The sequence below is a fragment of the Mytilus trossulus genome, chromosome 9 (genome assembly GCF_036588685.1).
Source record: "Mytilus trossulus isolate FHL-02 chromosome 9, PNRI_Mtr1.1.1.hap1, whole genome shotgun sequence".
Taxonomy (NCBI): domain Eukaryota; kingdom Metazoa; phylum Mollusca; class Bivalvia; order Mytilida; family Mytilidae; genus Mytilus; species Mytilus trossulus.
In genome coordinates, this window is record NC_086381.1 from 57119834 (window position 1) to 57143136 (window position 23303).

The 23303-nt window shown below is 31.7% G+C and overlaps 3 protein-coding genes across 3 annotated transcripts in view; 1 reads left to right on the forward strand and 2 right to left on the reverse strand.

Annotated features, from left to right (window-relative positions):
- The window catches only part of LOC134683151 (keratin-associated protein 4-3-like), a 50626-nt gene extending 33176 nt beyond the window's left edge, over positions 1-17450 (reverse strand). The window contains exons 1-2 of the mRNA XM_063542267.1: positions 17394-17450; positions 16125-16203 (exon numbers count right to left, since the gene is read on the reverse strand). Of these exons, the coding sequence (XP_063398337.1) occupies positions 16125-16176 (52 nt within the window). The 5' untranslated portion in view covers positions 16177-16203; positions 17394-17450. The remainder of the gene's footprint in view (positions 1-16124; positions 16204-17393) is intronic.
- Positions 1789-4634, reverse strand: LOC134683150 (uncharacterized). The gene is made up of 4 exons (XM_063542266.1): positions 4487-4634; positions 3590-3669; positions 2789-2837; positions 1789-2245 (listed from the first exon to the last, which is right to left on the reverse strand). The coding sequence occupies exons 2-4, from the start codon at positions 3639-3641 to the stop codon at positions 1882-1884; spliced, it is 465 nt and encodes a 154-aa protein (XP_063398336.1). The 5' UTR covers positions 3642-3669; positions 4487-4634; the 3' UTR covers positions 1789-1881.
- The window catches only part of LOC134683149 (keratin-associated protein 5-8-like), a 36463-nt gene continuing 17889 nt past the window's right edge, over positions 4730-23303 (forward strand). The window contains exon 1 of the mRNA XM_063542265.1: positions 4730-4886. The gene's annotated coding sequence lies outside the window, so the exon portion shown is untranslated. The remainder of the gene's footprint in view (positions 4887-23303) is intronic.

Sequence of the window (23303 nt, forward strand, 5' to 3'; positions counted from 1 at the left end):
GTTGTTTGGATATACAAGTATCCGGCAACGCCCACTCTGTGTTTTCGAATGATGTATTTCTATTTGTATCAACCCGATACATGTAAGTTAAGCATTTGTTACCTGATTGTTATAGTTCGTTCTTATGTTGTACAGTAACACCACTGTCCCGGAGGAGGGATGGGATCCCGCTAACATGTTTAACCTCGCCAAATTCTTTGTGTATGAGCCAGTCCAAAAGTCAATTGTTGTTCATTTTTTGTACATAAATTAAGCTTTTAGTTTTCTTGTTTGAATTGTTTTACATTTTGTCAATCCGGGTCCTTTTCAAGCTGAATATGCGGTTTGGGCTTTGGTCATTGTTGAAGGTCATACGGTGACCAATAGTTGTTCATGTTGTTGATTCCTGTGAAATTTGTCTCTTGTGGAGAATTTTCTTATCGACAATCATACCACATCTTCTTTTTTTATTTTATCAAAACATGCATTTAATAGTACTTTAATCCTTGTGTTTTCATTTTCGCAGTCGTCGCGATATAGTCTTGATGTGCTGATGCGGCGTAAAGCAATCAACAATCAATCAATCTTTTTCGCAGAATTAACTTTAAACAGAAACGGAGAATTTAAATGGGAATACAAATCATGTTTGTGAAGATTGTTCAACATATTCTTATGTCGGTTGCTTTATATTTTTAAACACAACCTGTTACTTTGACTGATTCCCTTTTTAGTAAAAAAAATATATTATTCTTGATTTGTTTTCTTGTTAAACCTCGACGTTTTTGTTATTCTTCACCGATGATTTCTAATAGTATGTCCTTATTTTTTGGTCCGTGCTCCTGCTTTGATATAAATCGATGAGATTTCATCAATTTTTTTTAAATGTATATTATTTTTCTGCATACGCAATGGAGCCTTACAAAATCTTAATTGGTTTCCTGATGTCTATTCGATACAGACATATCAACTATAGGCATAGCGCATAGTGTGGAGTAAAATAAAGCAAGTTAAGTAAAAAAAAAATATTGTTCAGAAGTTTGGAAAGTTTCCGGGTTTTTTTTCCATACACTTGTATCAGAATCTGCTCACTTTTCAGGAGCACCTGAGATCACTTTAAATTTTTGGGAGGATTTTTGCTACTCAGTTTTCATTTTTTTATGTTGTATTTTGTGTACCTTTGTTTCTTTCTAAGCGATGGGGTGGTCAGTTTAATTCGACTTTGAGTTTAATTGAATGTCCATTTGGTATCGATCGACTCTTGTTTTCAGACCTAAAGGAATACCAACACACTGTCACTTCTTTATCTAACTGAAGCTTTTTTTTTCATTCTCTTCAATATTTGATTTTCTTTTTGTCACCTTATTGTTTTGCGTGTCTTGTTAAGCGTACAGTATAGAGTTTACTCCTACATGAAGATTAACAAATGTTTGCGATCGCTTACTTAAAGATTCCTGCACATAGTTTTTACATTGACTATCATAAAACTTCTCCACTTTTTAGAGCATGGCAAACAAACAAGTTTATCATGCTTGATGACAGCTGTATACAAATGCCATTTGAAAACAAATGTACAAATCACGGAAGTAGTAATAAACCTCTTAAAAGATATTTTGATTTGCTTAAACATATTAAATTGAACCTGTGCTGATTTTTCATGTAAGTCGTGTCAACAAATGTAAACTTAAAAAAAATATCTTGAGCTGTTAGAACTTTCGCTATTTTTTTCCATACCTAAACAATGCAATAAATCTATGCATCTATGTAAGAACAATGAAAAAAATCCTTCGAAAGAATAGATAAAAATCAGTATCATTTAAAATGAATTTTATTATATTATTAATCCTTTTAGGCGTAGGAACTCAAAGGCAGTCTATCTACCAGATTTTTGCACCTGTTCCGCGCTTATTCCTTCTTGGAACGTATGCATTTCTTGTAGGAACAGGTATATCCTCCACAGCAGTCATTGCTTCGTGTACAAGTTCTTTCTTGACATGACTTACAGTTTCCGTAGACACAGCTCGATCCATTACAGCAGTCTCTTGTCTTTTTGCATATTCTTGGGGTGCAGGACTTGCAGTTTCCGGAAATGCAGCTAGAATCATCACAGCAGTCACGAGTATTTTTGCATTTTCTTGGGTTACATGACTTGCAGGATCCGTACACGCAGCTATAACCAATACAACATTTATTTGACCGGCAACTATCGCCATTATTCCCACATTGTGATGGAGTTGATGGTGTTACAGGTATTCCTCTCTTTACAAGTCTGAAAGATGGAAAGTGGCGCTTTGAGAGTGATTTACATTCGTACATTATATAACAAGTATAATTTAAGGTAAGACTAACAAAAAAATAGTCTAATTATATTACATTTTTTTCCGGTGTTTAAGTAAACAAATGCATTGGATTTTACTGGTCAAAGGAATGGATACATTCCGATTAACATCTGCTTATTGATATTGTAAAATGTTAGCCTCAAGTCACAAAAAGAAACTGTGTGTCTAATTGAGCACAGCTAACGCGCGTAATAATTCTTATAAAAAGCTTAATTAAAGTCCGAAATAAGTTTGTGTCCCCTTTCTTTTGGTTTTAATTGTCAAGGTTTTTTTTTTTTCTTCTTTTTTCAAACCATTCTAGAATAGCTGTAATTTACATATCAAAATGACTATATCTATACTTTATACGTGTTTGATAAATTTGCCCCATAGTTACTTATTGGTATAACACAAGTTTCCATCCGTATAGTTTGAGATACAATGTAAAAAGCACAAACATACAATGCCATTCTTCAATTTAACAACGTACTTACTTGTGAGCCAGCTCATTATTCTCCATCATTTCTTCGACTGCCATGGTTGCTGGAAGAAAATATGTTTGATATACACATTTCATTATCGTCGCTAATACTTTTTGTACATCCGACTCTTAAAATCACTGTATTTGTATCCTTATTTTCAAAAACATTTTGTTATGTAATTATTTTGAATAAACAATGACCACTGCATACAAATCATTTTAAGTTGCCAATTATGTTAATGGTTGTAGCCATTTCATGAACGTTAAACGTCGTACGAAAGTCACAATTTTAATATTTCGATATAAGGAGATGAGGTATGAGGTATGAGGGACAATGAAACGACTCCAAATCACAATTTAAAAAGTAAACCAGTATAGTCTTTCATTATATTTTACTCTGACATTCAATACAAATTTACTGTATATATCATTAAGAAAATTGTCTGATTCAAGGGAAATCAAATATTGTGCTTTAATCTTCGAGAAAATTGTTTTAATACTTTTAACCAATACTTCAAAACAGCTATGATACGACCATGAGGTGCAAACTGTATTTTTAATATATATTTTTCGGAAGACTACGCTTATTATTATCAAAATTATTGGCTAATAAAAACTGTTTCTTTCCACGTAACACTTAAAATCAAAACATTCAATTATTAATCAGTTATATGTGGGATATACTTCAATAAGTCAATTACAAAGAATTGAACGAAACAAACGAACAAAATTAAAATCAGCAGGAAAAAAATCCACACACTTGCAACTACACATTGTTAAAATACACAAATACGTCTCTTGTTAATTTATTTACCTCCAATGAACACCAACAACAGACTGGCAACTACACAAATGGAAACCTTCATTCTTCGTGTATCTCTTTTCTGCAAAACACTACAAAACACATACATATTTCTTACTTAGTAATATGTTCATGGTAACAAATCTTAAAGTTTGTTTTTATTTTTTAAATGAAAGTGATGATTTCAAACAAGTTGACTGACTTACATTTTTTTGTATATAAACCTCGTTTTTCTATGCCTGATTTGGCACACATACTCGCTGTTTAAATCTGCATCTCAGTCAAAGAAAATACAAAGGAATTGAGCGACTTGTACCACAAGGTATAGGTTTAGATGGTACAAAGTAAAATAACAAAAAAAGTTTTATATCAAGTAGCAAAATACAAAGACAAACAAATTGTATTTTTTTTCACATTCCTGAATCATTTGAATTAATCATGAATTTTCTTTTTTAAACAAACATCGTGAATTACCCTTGTTTTATAGCTAGCTTAACCTCTTACTTGTATGACAGTCGCATCCATTTCCATTACATTAACACCAATGTTAAAAAAAAAGTCCAGACATTATAAGTAAAAATAAAGAAAAAATAGGGTGCAGTAATCAACATTATGTTTTAATCTTAATCGCTACGACATAATCAAATATGCCATAAAGACAAAACACATAACCATGAATGAAAGACAAGAATACAAACAATTACCACTAAAACAAAACAAAATATTGGCGGGTTGCATAAGGAAAGAGCAACGACAAACGGATAATTTAAAAAGTTTACTAAACAATTGATAGTTTCCAAAGACAAATTAAAGAACACTATAACATGTGGTTAAGATGAAAAATTCAGTACCTTGAATCTATAATTTGCTATATCTTTTTCTTCTTATGATGACTGAAATTGTACTTACGTTAGCAAATGAGATTATCGCTGACTAGAAGACTTCTAACTTAATATCCACTTTTCCCGGCTTTTATACTGGATTTTTACGCTTATGGAATTTAAAATCTACTGAAGAGATAGTTTTTTAGACATACTACTGCGTCGTTCGGTCTTTCACGTCTATTTATAAAACTGGTGCTAACCAGTTCAGCTTACACAGACATGAAATATTACGATTACGTAATTAAGATAGTGCGATGTTGAAATTGTGACCTTAATTGCCAGATGAGGAAAATATGCTTGCCTTGAAATGAAAACCACGTTGAAATCAGTAGCATCGATTGCTTTGTATACTTCACTAAAGACATTCCGACATTTATTTCATCATATTGTTAGGATAATACGTGTGTCCTGGCTTCAATACTGAGGTATGATATAACAATTGTAATGCAATGGCCGGTGAAGTATTAATTTACTTTTTTCATATTGAATTAATGATTACATATTAGTTAGGATATTGATATTGATATTGATATGATAAAATACAACAACACATGTACTAACATTGTAAAAACCAACTATTTAAACCTTTGTATTTTGCAATGTTGTAATGACATGGTGTTAAAATTCAACGTTCAGTATTGAATAAGCGAAAGTATCAAAGACTAGATGAAGGTAAATTATTTTAAAAATAGAGGAAACCATAGCGTTATTCCCTGCCTGATCGACAATTCTACACTTAATTTAAAAAATAGCATTGTATTTCGTTTCAACATTTAGTTCACAGATCTGCTTTTGTGTAATGTAAACCACATCATACTACGTTTACGTGTAATTTGTTGAATTAACAAAATAGGTGTCACATGTTGAGCATTATCCGAAATTACCAGTCTAATCTGAATTCTTTTTTGAATACTGTTGTTGTCATTTGGTCGTTTTTCGTGTTGTTTTAGTTTGGCATGACTGTTCAATTGTTCCAACTTGAAAGATAAACCATGACACCGAGTCTTTTGGTATATATATCGTAAATGCAGGCTATTATCTAATTTAAAAAAAATGAATGTACTATGGTATCTGTCTATGAAGAAATAACATCAACCATGTGGTGTAAACTGAAAACATGGCGCAGCGAGTAATTTCACAGTGCACACCACATTTTTTATGTTATTTCGAATAGATAGAAAAAAAATATAGTAGTCATTCCTTATAATTTAATTATAAGCTGCAGTAAATCCTGAAAAAATCGTTGTTGACGTCACTGTCAAATGATAAAATTATGTTTATGAGCTGATAGACAAAACGTTGTCAGCCAATCGGAAGACGCGTTACATCCAATATCAAATTATCAAAAGATAAACTCCTAACTACTCTACTGCCTGTCGATTCTTCTATATTTGCATGGAACAAGTCATGTCTGCATTGACTGGATATGACATTAAACTATAAATCATGGGATGTCTTGAAGTTAATTTAGTCTCTGATGCATGATTTCTTTTATTATTGATAATGGTTTTAGGCTTTTGATTAGCTTTTAGTAATTGCTAGAACTCTTATTTCGTACATTCGTGTTACTGTGATCTACTGATATAATTTGTAATGCATTTTTTAGTTATTTGATGTTTTCCTATTTATCGTTAAATCTCGTCTCACTATTTTCAATAATACCACAGTTGATACGTGTTAGGTATAAACATAAATGTGCACTTACTCGTACTATAATTAACCAATCTATGTTAACTTTTTTGTGTTATATGTCTTTTTATTTAGCTAAGCAATTTCAATTGATATGTTTTATTTTGTCTTGCAATTTAGTGATGTTCTACTATTGTTTCATGTTAGGATGAAGGTTGGTACATATTAAAACATTCAATCCTGCTGCATTTGGTTGCACCAATTCTATGTGAGAAACCTGATATTCAGTGGTCGTTGTGTGTTGAAGCGTTCACACAGTGTTTCTCGTTTGTCGTGTTTTCGTCTAGATTATACCGTCGATTTACCTGTTTGAATGGTTATCCACTAGTCGTGTTTGGGGTCCTTTGTCGTTTGGTGTTCAGTGTGAGCCAAATACTCTGCTTTCAATGTCGTATGCCTATAAAGTTTTTTTTTTATAAAATTTTGAATTGGTTGGAGAGTTGTCTCGTTGGCGTTCAAACCACATATATTATTTAGTGAGCTTGTGAACACGTATTACTAATAAGCAATGTAACTTTACTATTAATAGTACGCAAATTTGCCTAACATACTTTTTTGGAGTAACTTTATGTTTTATCTGTTTGTGCCTTGTGAGTTTGTCAGTGTAAACCCATGGGGTAAAAATGTCTGATTGTTCATTAATCGTGTTTCAATATATTTCAAGATACATTTGATTACATTAAACGAACGGTTAGGTCAAAATGGTCAAGCTGCATACATTAGACTTCATGCTAATGTCAAGCAAGCATGCTTTTTATGGTTCCTTACTGCAAGTAAACAGATATGCAACAAAATCATTGTTTCTAGGAATACATCAGTATTAACCTTTAGCTGAAACACGTACAAATGTAGGTACTTTACTGGATAATAGTAGCTAATAGGTTAATAACAACCATATATCGATAATTGCTTACTTACAAAACTTAGTTTTTTTACCAGAAAAAGTAATCATAACTGCAATGTGGGGCTTTATGTTAAGATTATGCTAAAAAGATTATGTTAAAATTACGTAAAAAATATCCTCGAGCTTAGAAATCCTCTTGTCGAATGTAAGCATTGAGACTAACATAAATTACAAATAGTTCAAGAGACTGGTTTTACGTATTATAAAGGTAAATGTAATCGTTTGACAGTTTGATTTTTTTTTCATTTGATCATACACACAAAACATCATCATTCACAAGAAGAGAGTCGGAACAAATGTCACATCATACCGTATAGCGGGTTATTTTCGCGTGTGTAACATTTAGCGATTTTCATGTAATAAGGTATACGAAATATTTTAGCATTTATTATTTTGGTGGATTCAAAATGTTTAACAACACGTACACTTTTAAAATGACGGAATTTATTTTGGCGATTTTGTTCTTTCCGCAATAATAAGCGAAAATAACAACCTGCTAAAATAACCCGATTTACGGTATTAACCAACGACATAAAAATGGGTGTATTAATTACAAAACTGTATCCTTAAATGTGCATTTGATAACGTTAAAAAAAAAGGTATACATTTTATCAGTAGTTAAAGTTTGCAAATAGATTATGGCCGCCATATAAACAGTTGCCCAAATGAATTATGGGCGGTATAAAAATCATCCACAAAAATAATGCATCGAAAATGACCTCTATGAGCTTAAATGAGAACAATGAGAGAAAAAAAAATGAAAAAAATGGGAATACATGTGCTGCAGAGAAAACTGGAGTAGTTACTACTGATCATAATTAAGGTGGCTCGGGTGTCTTCTTCCTTCTTTGAATTTTAATTAGCAAACAACTTTTGATATAGATTTTTAATGGAATGTGCAAAAAGTGAGGGTAGTATTTATTTCATGTGTGCGACTTTTAATGTACATATAGTAAATTATGTGTTTTATCATATTTACGGTTGTAATTTCATAAATAAAAATCCATTTTTGTGTTTAATTTCTTTATTTCAACTTTGCCAAATAGCAGGGTAGATAACTCAGATAAAGTTATTCTATAATAAAAAGTTGTGTAGAACTACCTATTTCAATATCTAGAAGGAAAAAAAAGTTCGGTGACCCCATATTTTTACTTTAACTATCTGAAAGCATGTTATAAGAGCTATTGGTGTAGTTTTTTTTTTATATCACTTAAATTGATTTTCAATGCATTATAAATTCAAAATCTGACAATTTTGCACAACTTGTAGTGTGATTAAAAGGCAGCTGATAAATACTTTTTATGACCCTTTTTTTTTAAACTTGATAAAAACTTCATTTTGACAAATTATTAAAAAAGTCTATGGATTTTTATAAAGACGTTCCAGCCACACTTACAACAAAGTCATTTCGCTTAACCACCACCAACCAAACAACTAGAATTTTTTAGCGAAAAGCAAATAATGTCATGATTAATTCACAATTAAAAAAGGAAAATCAAATCAAAATAAGTTTTAGTAGAGCTCAATTTTACTTGTATCTAGACATAGGGGGGTAAAACAAAACACCAACAGAGAGTGAAAAGAACGCCATTTGATGCACATGTTTCCATAGCAACTCAAAAATGATATTAAAAAGAAACGATTAATTAATATACTGTAAAAAAGATATGTAGAGATATTGTGGAGAGGACTTACATAGGATATGCATGTTGCCCAATCCAATTCAATGTATTTGAATAAAATATTGTTTAAACTAAAGATATGTATATTTTAAATGTTATTTACAATAAAACTCCTTCACACACATCTGTCACAAACAAAACAAATTTTAATTCAAATTGCATGATGTTAACGAATTGAAACTGGAGCCTCGAAAATTTACTACTACATTGTTGTTACTAAGGTTTACACACACACTCCTTTTGAAAAATTTGAGCAATATACTGATCATGATAGAAATACTAATTTGATCAAATAATGAAATTCATACCAATGTTTGAAGAGGATTATAAACAAAAATCACAATGACGCAATGTCGGCACTAACAAATCGGAAAAAAATATTTTATCGAAAAAATTTACAATTTCTGAGTAGTTTGATAACAAGCGAATACCAAATTTATAGAATAAGCGTACACTTTACTCCGGCTCACTGACAAACCACAGCATTGTATAAACAAAACATTCATGCTCATATAGTTGCTTCAAATTAAAAGTTCTTTAAAAAAATTACTGATAAAAATCTTTACTCATAAATACAAATAGAAAATGAAAATAGAATTCAAACAACAAACGATAAGACATAACACAGAAGTTACTAGACTCACAAAAGAAATATCACAATAAACTGCATAACAATAAATACCGAGACGTGTCGTTTATAAATACGAATTCAATCGGTAAAACAGTCATTTAAATCCATTTAACTGAAATAACTTATTATTATCTTAATTTAAACTTAAATAAGCAAAACGAAAATAGAATGTAAACCACAAACCACAAAGACTTCACACAGTATTCAACCAGATTTACAACAAAAAACAACATGGATACTATATAGATAACAATTTCAAATTTGTATAGGAGTTGCTTCATTTCTGGTTTTTTTTATTGTAAATTGTTGTGTTATAGATATAGAGGCAACTTAAATTTCATGTCATGGACTTAAAGATGACAATACTGTATGTTTTTTCTCTTTTCTTTTTGTTGTTGGCCGTACGGTTGTACCAAGTCAAGAGTATGATATTTTGGTATCCATTCGTTTGATGTGTTTCAGCTTTTGCTTTTGGCATATGAGTAGGTACTTTCCTTTCTGAATTATCCTCTTAGTGTGTTTGTGATTTTACTTTTGCCTATAATTGCGTACATGCATTTCATTTGGATAGTTGTCTCATTGGCAATCATACAAATACCACAACTCCTTTCTTATCATATTTGTCGCAGTTGGTCAATAATTAAGTCATTCATTGATGTCTTTCAACGATTTAATTTAACATGTTCGTCCTGTTTAAAACTTCTACCTTTGAGTGACAAAGATGATCACAAAAGGTCAGCGAAACTTTGACTTTAACGAAATAATAAAAAACAACGTTATAATGATTAACAGCGGGATTTATAAGGAGACGTCAACTCTATTGTAACCACGTTATTTGTGGGTTTTGCAAACAAAAGATAAGTTACCTGTAAAAAGTATTTATAACAAAAAGAAAGATTTGTGTTTTTAATATGCGTCACTTTAAGATATATTGGGGTTTGTTGTTTTTTTGGAGGGGAGGGGGATTTTGGTTGCACATGATAGTTTTGTACATGTATACGAAATTATTGATGTTCTGATAAATGAAAACAATCAGACATGGATAATTTATTTACAAAACCTGGGGAGTAATCCAAAAAGGACAAAAAGTTAGATGTGAGAAAAATTTTACTTCAGCAGCAAAATTATTAGACACAAACAAAGTATTCTCGATTCTCGGTTTTCTAGAGAAAAAAGGACAGTTTCTGGAGGCTTTAATTTAGTTTTAATGATTTTATAGTACCTTTGATAACTATTAACACCACTGGGTCGATGCTACTGCTGGTGGACGTTTCGTCCACGAGGGTATCACCAGCCCAGTAGTCAACACTTCGGTGTTGACATGAATATCAATAATGTGGTAATTTTTATAAATTTCCTGTTTACAAAACTTTGAATTTTTCAAAAAACTAATGATTTTCTTATCCCAGGCATAGATTACCTTAGCCGTATTTGACACATTTTTTTGGAATTTTGGATCCTCAATGCTCTTCAACTTTTTTCTTGTTTGGCTCTATAAACATTTTGATATGAGCGCACTGATGAGTCTGATGTAGACGAAACGAAATGCGCGTCTGGCGTACTAAATTATAATCCTGGTACCTTTGATAACTATTTATAGTATTTTATATTTTAATGATGTATTAAGTGATGCAGGGAATCGTGTTTATCTTTACTGAAAGGTGACCTATCCACCAAAAAGTGTAGCAGATTACAGTAAGACATGTTCAATTCATAATTTCTACATGAAATAATTAGCAAAGACCCATCGAAACAACATTTGATGCAAAAATTTACTATACTTTAGATATTTGGATGATATATTGGCTCTCAATAATGACGACTTCAGTATGTATACTAAAGAAATTTATCCTGTTGAATTTACTTTAAATAAAGCTATTACTAACAATGATCATTGCCCTTTCCTCGATCTTGATATCAATATCATTAACAGGAAGCTTAATACAAAAATTTATGATAAAAGAGATGATTTTTCATTTCCTATTGTTAATTATCCATTTTTAGATGGTGACGTTCCCTTGTCACCATCTTATGGTGTTTATATATCTCAACTTGTACTATTCGCTCGTGTATGCAACAACTTATTAGATTTTAGCGAGAGAAATTTATGTATTACAGAAAAATTATTACACCAGGGTTTTCGATATCACAAACTGGTCAACACATTTACTAAATTTTATCACCGGTACAAGGAAATAATTCGAAAATATAACTCAACATGCAGACATCTTATACGTTAAGGTATTTCACATCCAATTTGTTATGGTAGTATTCTTTACAAAGCACAAACATGTCAGTATTCACCTCAAAAGCTTACAAAACCTTTAAACAGACTTATTAAGAAGGGATATAGTTACGATACTGTTGTCAGGTCAATAAAGATTGCATATGTTGGCTTTAATATTGATTCACTTATAGTATCTTTGCATTGGAACTAAACACATTTATTTTGTTTAATAAAACAGTTGTTAGCATGACACGGGTTATGTTCTTCTCATATATTTTATGATAGTTTGATACTAAACCCCTAACGGGATGGAGTGTGCCTGAAATTCATATAATGAAGACATAATCTTTCAATCAGTTTAATTGAGGTCTGGAGCTGGCATGTCAGTTAACTGGTAGTAGTCTGTTGTTATTTATGTATTATTGTCATTTTATTTATTTTCTTTTGTTACATCTTTTGACATCGGACTCGGACTTCTCTTGAACTGAATTTTAATGTGCGTATTGTTATGCGTTTACTTTTCTACATTGACTAGAGGTATAGGGGGCGGGTTGAAATCTCATAAACATGTTTAACCCCGCCGCAATTTTGCGCCTGTCCCAAGTCAGGAGCCTCTGGCCTTTGTTAGTCTTGTATGATTTTTAATTTTAGTTTCTTGTGTATAATTCGGAGTTTAGTATGACGTCCATTATCACAGTACTAGTATACATATGTTTAGGGGCCAGCTGAAGGACACCTACGGGTGCGGGAATTCTTGCTACATTGACCACCCATTGTGGCCTTCGGCTGTTGTCTGCTCTGTGGTCGGGTTGTTGTCGCTTTGACACATTAACCATTTCCTTTCTCAATTTTATGTAATACAATGTCTATTTGTTCGAATTATATAAAAGAACCACTATTGATCTATTAAGTATACATGATACTTTGATTACATTTTTGGACTATAATGTTTATAATTTGTTAGATAGAGTTATATATCTTTTTGTAACTCAACCTCATCGTTATTTTTATTTCTTGGTGAATTACAGTTCAAATCTATCTTAAACTTTCCGCTTTAACTAAATCGACTAGATTCGCTTTATGTCGTGTTTTTACTCAGACACATATGGTTTAAACTCATATGTCGTTCCCTAATGTATATATAATATAGAACGTTTTACCTTGCACAGACCTCGGGTGATCTTAGGGCAAAACAATTTTTAAATACATACAAAATATGTATTGCAATCGATCAAAGTTAAGAAAATCCAGAATTGAAAGTAAAGCATGGCACCACACTGAGACTTCTTCATGTAAATGCGTATTGTCTTTTGAATAATGCTTTATTTTTCCATTTTTTACTTTATTTTGTTTTCAGTTGATGGTTTTCTTACTGAAGACTTTCTTTAACTAGTTTGTCTATATGTTTAGTGTTCTTGTTTGTTGATTATATTAAATATTGTTGTCAATGGTTTCAAAACGAGAAGTCGACAAATATATATTATATTAAATAGTTATTATTATAGTAGTAAATGTATAATAGTTTTTATAACAGCTGTATTTTATGCATGTAAGAATTTAAAGAATCGTTACGAAGTCAGGAAAGGTGAAATAATATATAAATAAGCCTTTAATATGCCAACAAGCCAACCATTGTATCCATGTTTTTTTTCAGTCTAACTTTTCAACGAGTGCGAATTTAAAATTTGCCATGAGGATTTGCTATTCTTTCCTTACCTGGACAGTGTAAAACATAGAGATAGGAAATCGTGGTATGAGTGTCAATGAGACAACTCCGCAAGTCAACAATTTATAACAGCAAACCATTATAGGCCAAGGTACGGTCTTCATCACGAACTTTGGATCACACGAACAGCAAGCTATAAAGGTCTCCCAAAAATTACTATAATTGAAAAACCAATCAAACGGGAAAACCAACGGTCTAATCTATATAGATATATAAACATGAAACGAGAATCTCTTATGAACCACATCAACAAACGACAACTACTAATTAACATAAACATCAGCTTCCTGACTAATGACAGGTTCAAACGGTTGCAGCGTGTTTGAACTTTTTAATGGTACGAAACCTTCGCCTTTAGCTAAAACAATAGTGTAACATCACAACATAGAAAGACACACTACAAGATATCAGCTGAAACGGCTGTATATATGCAAGAACACATTTTAAAGTGATCTGAAAGAATATATACGTATAAGTGTCATTCAACCTGAATTTTATTTATTATGTGTTTTACATTTAACCTGTTTAATGACAAACTGTCGTTTCAGGCTTCCTGATTCTTGCACCTTGTTTGTGCTTAATCCTTCCTTACGCATTTCTTGTAGGAACAGGTATATCCTTCACAGCAGTCGTTTTTTCGTTGACACGTCATTCCTCTGCATGACTTGCAGTTTCCGTAAACGCAATTTGAATCTGTACAGCAGTCACGTGTCTTTTTGCATGTTCTTGGGAGACAGGACTTGCAGTTTCCGTAAACACAGCTAGAATCATCACAGCAATCACGGGTATTTTTGCATTTCCTAGGGTTACATGCCTTGCAGTTTCCGTAAACGCAAGTAGAACTAGAACAACATTTACGATACCGGCAACTTTGTCCATCATTCACACATGGTGGTGTAGGTTTACTTCTTTTCACAAGACTGAAAGAAGATAAGTGTAAAGGAGCAATCAGTTTATTTCAATGGGGGTATGTTATCTCTGAGTCATAGATGATTTTTCGCAAACACTTTTATTTAGTTATTCGACGCTATCAATTAAATTATTTAAGTGAAATCTGGACTGAGAGTATTTTTTTGTATCAAATCAGGGGGGGGGGGGATTTTTTAAGAAAGAAATCCCTAACCCCAGTCCCCTTCCTTCTCACGTGAGTTCAATTGTCGTTTCCAAGGAAAGTGTTCAAGAAAAGATATATATTATTATGAAAGTTGTTCTCGGAGCGATTTACATACATTTAATCTTTGACTAAAATAACTTAAAGTAAGAGAGAAACATCTTACCAGCAATTGATCACGTTCGATAATACCAACAATAATAACAGCTATTATAGATATAGATGTTTTCTAACAATTCCTTTAAGTCTTACTTCTAGGCTTATACCTTGTATTTAACCAGTTATGTCACAAAGTGTTCTTTTTTATTTCAAATATAGAACACACATCAGAGTACATATATCGTGTATATAATCATGATAATTAACTACTGTGGATTCATTTATTTTCGTGGGGATCAATTTTCGTGGATTGAGGAAAACTTAAATTTTCGTGGGTATTCGAATTCGTGGTTTGCCGGTTTCTGTGTACAAAGCGTATATAAAATTTGTAGTTCGTTGAACATATGAATTCGTGGTTCACCTATACCCACGAAAGCCACGAAAATTGGTTTTCAACGAATAATAAAGAATCCACAGTATGCATTTTGTCTGTAAATTTATGGAGCATTACTACTTTACATATCCGTTTTTCCTTGTGATAATTCATTAAATATAAGCCTGATGTTGATGAGTTTTTTACAAGTATAACATTACTCCCGAAAATAAAACGGCGCTAAATTTCGAAGTATACGAATGTCATAACCTGTAATGCATATTCAGTTGATGGCTCATCTATTAAATCATTTGCCTTAATTTTGTTGCCTAAATTAATCGAACGATTTCGTTTTGCTTCTTGGCTTCGAATATCGTAGTATCTCTTTTTTTTAAACATTAAATGTAATCTTGGATTGTAAAAAAGCAGAACACAATTGGTCTATTTTTTTACATAAATCTGAAAATTGTCAGACAAATTATCAATGAATAAATTGAAAAAAATGTATAAGAAGCTTTTGTACATGTATGTTTGCAAAAACACTTTTCCACCAGACACTAGTTAACGTACTGATTAACAGATAAAATGCAATTTATGGCCTGCAACAATGAGTAAAAATTGGATTTGTTGTTATAATTGTAGTGATTTATTTCATAATATGCATTATTTAGACTGCTCTATTGAAACCGATTTTTTTTTTAATCTGATCAATTTTTCAGCTAAGTTTATAAGGGAAGATAAATCAATTAGAATAGAATGGTGATAAAACTTATATTTTCTTCTTGGAATAAGGCACACTTTTTAATTTGAATTTTCTTATATTACTTCATAAAACCCATATACTTATATTTTATTTCCAATTATGTAGTATCTTCTGATCTCTAACTCTTTAGAATTTAAACACACAATGTAGATCGTAGATGAAACTTCTAACTTACTTATGGGCCAGCTCATTCTCTTCCATCAGTTCGTCATTAGCCATGGTGACTGGAAGTAAAGTAATTTAAAAATTTCAGTATCGTGATTATGGTCGCTTCTAAGGCTAATATCAGAAGATCGTGAAAGCTGACATACTCTTCGCTGTTTTGAAATGATTTCTCTAGTAAGAAATCTTAATTGATGAAACAACTTTTACGGTTCTTCACTATTGAAATCGCGATTCGGGGACAAACAAGTGAATCAAAACAAGTTATCAAATACAAAACGTGCTTATTTGTTTACCTCCAACAAACACCAACAACAGACTTGCGACTAAACAAATAGAAACCTTCATTCTTCTTTTTTATCTTCTCTGCAAGATACTACAAAAATAAATTACGTAGTTATCAGTTATATCTTGTATGGTAATAATTCGTTGAAAAAGAAAATGATGTCGCAATTTTTGAAAGAAAAAAAATTATGATTTTGAACAAGCTGTCTGCTTTGATTATGGTTATTTCACTTTTTTAGACAGTTGTTTTACATCTTTACTGGCATAAAATACATGCTGTGTACAGCTGAATATCTCAAACATGTCAATCAAGTAGATATTGACATGTACCATAAATTAAAGCAAACTTCAAAACGAGTCATAATGTTCTCTTTTAATCCAGCATTTCATATATGCCACGAAAAACCTTGCAGGTGAATTAGTTTCTTGTATTACAAATACAGGTATATTATGTGTGCCTGTATTTAAAATCAGAAAAAATTAAAACTTCTATAAACTACATTTCAATGAAGCCAAATGAACTTGAAATGTGTCTTTGGTTCAATACACTTTTCATTCGTCATGGTTTTTTTTTATATTTGCATATTTATTGTTTACTACAATAATAAATTTGCTTCCATATACATCGGACAATTTCATGTGAAGATCCGCACAATTGATACACGTATTTAACAATTTATACTTTAGTGTCTCTAAGTATCTTTGATTTGGATATTCGTATCGAAATTTACATCAGAATAGCTTTTAAAAGATTATAAAGTATTATTTAGATATTAAATAACACACTAATCGGATATTTATTCATACACGAGTTTCCAGTAATACAAAATAACATGAACAAAAACGGCAAAATCGTTGACACTTAAAAACATGCATTTCTATATTTTGAAATATTCAATAACTCATGTTTACTGTTAGAATGGTCGTGACAACCCATGTTACGTGCAACTACGAATATATATCTCAGGTACATATTTACACTGTAACATGTTTCTAGCAATAACATTTTTGATCTGAAACGATCACACGATCAAGATAGTCTGAACAACAATATATTTAATGCAAACAAATTTGTCTGAACCGAACTGAATTTGGAGCATTGAAGAAGTTTAAAAATTAACTAAAAAAAGATTAAAATGACTCTTCCCTTCTTTATAGAGCTGTTCAGGTCAAATGACTGTTGAAGACCTAACTTGGTTTACATGTGTATTCATTTAATCAAACAAACTATCAAACTATTCCTTTAATTGTTTTACTGATAATGGATAAACTTGTACTTGAATGAGCAAATGCAACTATTACTGTATTGTAGATGTCTGACTATTTACCTTTTTAATAATTTAAGCTTTTATATCCGATTTTGAAGCTGATGACGTTATACATCCGATGAAATATAGTTTTTTTACAAGCATCCTATGGTGTAATTGTACTTCTTTTCACGGCTATTAATTAAATTGCTCCAAAAATTTTAAGGTCCTCGCAGACTAATACAAAAAATGTGATTGCGACAATGATATATTACGTTGTTTGAATTGATAAGTTGAGGTAAACCCCCTCACATTGAAAAAAAAACAATGTCATCCAGTGATACTATTTGTCTTGGATGTTAAATTGAATGCATTAGAGCCTTTTATTAAATGATACGAGCAGATCATCCCTAATACGTATAAAACAGCATGCACAATACTAGTAGGCCTGTCGATATCATATTGCTTTTTGGTCCAATACAGGGTTAATACGAAAAAAGCTGCATAGACCCTGTTATAGATTGTTATAAATTGTCGATCAGCTGTTTTGGCTCTCTCGGGTCCAATACAGCTTACCTCGAATATATAACAGAGCCAATACAGAAGCAGCCAGTTAATAACACTATAGTATTTGTTTACTATCTGTGGGTAATATGGTTGAATATATTAAGTATCGGATTTTGACGAATGCGACGAAAGTTAAGCTTCAAAAGCTAATACAAAGATCATTATTAGGACAAAAAGAGTCTTTGTTAAAATAGATTTGTTCGAAAAAAAATATTGAATATAACTGTCATAAGGATAGTTTACTATTGTTATGATTTTTGTTTTATTTTGGTGAATCAAATACTTACAAAAATATGGAGCTATTTCTAAATTGATTTTTCTTCTCTTTTTTTTTGACAAACCACTGGAAACTGCTCACGTTTAAAAACAGGGATAAAACAGTAATTCGGTAAATAAAAGATAAACATAATAGAAAAAAAATCAACTACATCGATTGGAAAACGGATTATGCTAATCATCTTTGTTTTTACGATGGTTATACTAATGAAAGCTGTCAAAAAACTTAGCACCGATAATCATCTTAACGCATCTGCCGACATACATGTACAGTTAATTATAGGATCCCACTGTGTTGTTGGACGTCCTTTCATGGTTAATGGTCCTTCACACGACTGACACATTATTGTGTTCTCTTAATCAATTTTAACAGGTAAACTTCCTTCTTTATATATCATTATTTGTTTGCAACATGTAATTTAATTGTTTAATTGTTTACTGTGTAAAAAGCATGTCCAAAGATTATTAATAGCTGCAAAAATATTTAATTGTTCATGGATGTAACAACATCGCTCTACTTATTTTTGTTTTGAATAGGTACGACTGGAAATCCCCAAGTGATATTTATAGTAATGTGTGTTGTTTTCCCGTTTGAATGGTTTTACACTAGTAATTTTGGGGCCATTTATAGCTTGTTGTTCGGTGTGAGCCAAGGCTCCGTGTTGAAGGCCGTACTTTAACCTATAATGGTTTAATTTTTAAATTGTTATTTGGATGGAGAGTTGTCTCATTGGCACTCACACCACATCTTCCTATATCTATCAAAATGTATCAGACAGGTCGTATTCGGTTTATGACTTGTAAAAAGTAGACACACATGGTATGATAATTTTATAGTACAATGTATGAATTATAAAATGAACTGTCAGCTTCGGTGAAACCCTCTCATAGGAAAACATCTTTTATCGAATAACATTATTCAGCAAATAACATAATGCTTAAAAATTAAATTTTCAACTTAAAAATATGCGTTTGCAAAAATATGTGGGTCTTTTTTTTTTTTGTTAACAGTGGTCTATGGTAGTTGTTTTCTAATAGCTTAAACATGTTATATCGACCTGGTTTTGGTGAAATAGAATTTTGTAAAATATTGTCATTTCAATAAGCAAAGATATATTAACCAAAGTCGAGGTAATGGCGGACTCTTCTAACGCATGTCAATGCAAAAATATATAAATGATGCTCTAACATTAAATAATTCAAAGTTTTGTGACTATTTCGAACACATCTATCCCATCAAACTAGAGATAAAGGATAAAACATATAAAGTTAAGTCTGCCTCATATCTTGACTTACATCTAGATATTGACAATGAGGGTCGGTTGGAAACAAAACTTTGTGACCAAAGATATAATTTCAGCTTCCCAATTGTGATTTTTCCATTTCTATGGAACAATATTCCTGTAGCGCCTCCAAACGGAGTATATATCTTCCAACTGATACGTTACTCTCGGGCTTGTATTTCCTGTCATGATTTCCTTGATAGAGGTTTGCTGCTTACACGGACGCTATTAAACCAAGAGTTCCAAAAGGTGAAGTTTTAATCATATTTTCGTAAATTTTGCGGACACCATCACGAGTTGGTTGACTGTTATAGAATAACCGTTTCACAGATAATATCGGATATGTTCCTTATGTCGTAACAATTTCCTACCCTTTTACACAAATTTGACTCACCAAATTTTACTATTTGCCGCGTTAACAATAGCAACACAACTGAGAACCTCTGTGTGGTGGGGTTCGTGTTTCTTAGTCCTGTTATGTTATGTCTTGTGTACTGTTATTTGTCTGTTTGTCTTTTTATGTGTTGGCAATGGCGTTGTCAGTTTATTTTCGATCTATGAGTTTGACTGTCTCTTTGCTAACTTTCGCCTCTTTTACACAAATGTTGTGGTCAGGTCAACTAATATTTTAATTTGTATAATGAGTATGATAATGTGTATTATTAATTTTTAATTTCAACTACGAATTGGTATGCTTTTTATTGACTAGTTACGTCACCAAATTTATTCGATTTCAGATCCCCTTTCCTTCGTTTATTTTGCATGTTTTAATGGACGGAAAAAAGGTTCTTGGATAGCTTGACATTTAACATGTACCGACTATATATTAAATGCATATTACACAGTTTTTTCTGCAATTATGTCACAACCTTTATACGTCCTCTACATCATAAATAATAACAACTCAAATAACCTTGACCAATTTGTTGCTTGGAGTCATTAATAATATCTTTAACATGTAAATATACATATTGTATTGTTAAAATTACCGGTTGTTGACACATATTTATATGAAACAGCAGTGTAAATTTTTTTTAGTAGTCCACAATACAACTTGTATCCACGGGTTGGATTGTCATTCGTAGGTCATTACACTTGGCAGGAAGTAAAACTAAAAAATCATTAATGCCCAATTATCTGTAGTATTGGATATACATTTTCTAAGTAATAAGCGTCACTATTCTGTATAAAAGTAGAACGAATAAGTTAGTTTGTGCCTATATACTTCATGTACTTAGTAAATACGAATCAACATATTAGTATTCAATTAGGTATGATAAAAAATAATCATTTACAGCTACTGTATCCGAAAATATTAAAACTAATGTGTTTATCCTAATTATTTTTCTCGTTTTAAATAGCCAAGCTTGTTAAGTTATGTAATTGACACAATGTAATAGAACCTCCACAACTCTCAACACCGTGATGGATTATTGGAAAGAATAAGCTCGTATGAGACAAATTGCATTTCTTGTTGGTCATCACCATTCCACTATGAGTCGTATTGCAAATAAACATTATGCGACAAATTACGTTAAAAAACTACCGAGATCAGGAAGACTCCTATTACACCAGCTATAGAAACCGAGACTTAGGAAAATTGTTGAGAAGAACACCCTTTGCAAACAGTACAGTCCTTTGAAATAAGTAATTGTCTTACAAGAGACTTCCAACAATACATACTCGAAATCGAGTACATTTATTAGACACTAAGTTTTTTTGTTTGAATTGTTTCCCTTTTTTATTATTATCGGGGCCTTTTACATATTTTGTGGTATTGGCTTCGTTCATCATGAAGGTTGTTCAGTGACTATTGTTATCAATTTCTGTGTCATTTTGGTCACTTGTGGAGAGTTGTCTTATTGGCAATTATGCCACATATTTTGTTTTACATTGAAGGACCTGTACGCAATATTTTAAAAAGATGAAATCTAATACATTGAACTGCAATATTATGTCCTAAGGGCAACTAAAATTACCTCCATGCCGAATCCCTCAATATGTGTAATTGTTGACACAAGGTCACAACATAATATGCACGGAAGTCACTTGTAATCGCGGTGCCTCAATTACATGTTCGAGTAGTGTTAAATATTTGATGAAAACAGTTTGATTATCTTCTTTCGAAACATCGACGCTCTGATTTCTCTATCTGAATGATTTCTAAAGAGTCAATACTGTACATTTAAGAAATAAAATCACGGAGGCCATAATTTATACTGATTTTGCCACGGTGAACCCTTATGCTAAATATTTTACCACAACCGATAGCTCCCGGAAGCTGTCTGCTTAGCTTGGAGCATAACACATTAATTTTGATATGTTATTGAATTGATTAGAGCTTTTGGAAGATTCCGTATTTGAAGATAGTAAGGCATAACACTTGACACTTCTTCATCGAACTCGACTCTATTTAGTTTTAGTTGTGTTTTCTCAATTTTATGTTTGGTTAATGGTTTTCATTCTTTGATATTTATGCAAGCAATGTTCTTGTTTAGCTCATTATACGATATGGAGTTTGATCTTAGATTTTCGTGACCAACAGTTATGTATGCGCCTGTGCATATGACTCCTGTGCGTAGTTTTAAAATTGAAATTAAAACAGATCTCCTATTTTTAAATATTATCATTTCAAACTTTTAATGCCAACTAATTAACCTTCTTTACTATTTGTTTTGTTTTTGCCATGTTTTTTTTTATTATATCAAATATTTGTCATTACTCAAGTCCATAGTTACTTGGAGGTTTCGTACATTCGTTATTCCTTCCTAACAATTCCCTTTAATAGTGTAAACTTCCCAAAAACACGTGTATGGTGTAATGGTTTATGGCATATGGTGCAATGGTAGATTGTGTATGGGGCTATGGTGTAAGGGGAATGGTGTGAATACATGTAAGAACAATAAACCAAAAACTCTGAAATAATAACTCAATCTCGTTTAACCTGTATTTTATTTTATACTCAACTTACATTTTAAACGTAAGTATTTAGTAGCTGTCTATCAGGCTTCCTTATTCGTATACCTTGTACGTGTTTAATTCTTCTTTGATTGTACGCATTTTTTGTATGAACAGTTATATCCTTTACAGCAGTCATTACTTCGTTTACAAGTTCTTTGTTTACATGATTTGCAGTTTCCGGAGACGCAGCTTGAATCAATACAGCAATCACGGTTTATTTTACATGTTCTCGGGTTACATGGCTTGCAGTTTCCATAAATGCAGCTAGAATCATTACAGCAATCACGGGTATTTTTGCATTTTAGTTGATTACATGACTTGCAGGTAAGGTCAACGCAGCTTAAACCAGAACAACATCTAAAATCCCAGCAATTTTCTCCCTCATTCTTACACCATTTTTTTAGTCCTGGTGGTAATGGTAAACCTCTCACAAGTCTACAAGAATACACGTGTTGTAATATAATTAGAAACATTATCATACATGCTTTTATAGGGCTATTTACATCTGTACAATCTATGACAAATATAAGTGTAAGTAAAAAAAAATGTAAATACATACAGCAATAACAGTTTTTTAAGGTGTGCACCTAGTAAACAAATCAGTGAGCCTTTACTGGTAAAAGGAATTGATACGTATCGGTTTTTTTATAGAGCTATTTACATCTGTACAATCTATGACAAGTTAAATTCAGGTTGAAAAATAAATTGTAAATACAAATAGCTATAACGGTTATTTTAGGTGTTCACCTAGTAAACAAATCAACGAGCCTTTACTGGTAAAAGAAATTGATACGTATCGATTATTATGCTGTCTTCATATGATTATTGCAAAATATCAGCTGAGAGTCACAATAAG

Excerpts from the sequence above, each read along its gene's own strand:
- LOC134683150 (XM_063542266.1), bottom strand. The coding sequence starts at position 3,641 with ATGAAGGTTTCCATTTGTGTAGTTGCCAGTCTGTTGTTGGTGTTCATT. Across the intron at positions 2,838-3,589 it reads GTTGTTGGTGTTCATTGGAG|CAACCATGGCAGTCGAAGAA; the intron begins GTAAATAAATTA and ends ATTTTCTTCCAG. Across the intron at positions 2,246-2,788 it reads AATAATGAGCTGGCTCACAA|ACTTGTAAAGAGAGGAATAC; the intron begins GTAAGTACGTTG and ends TCCATCTTTCAG.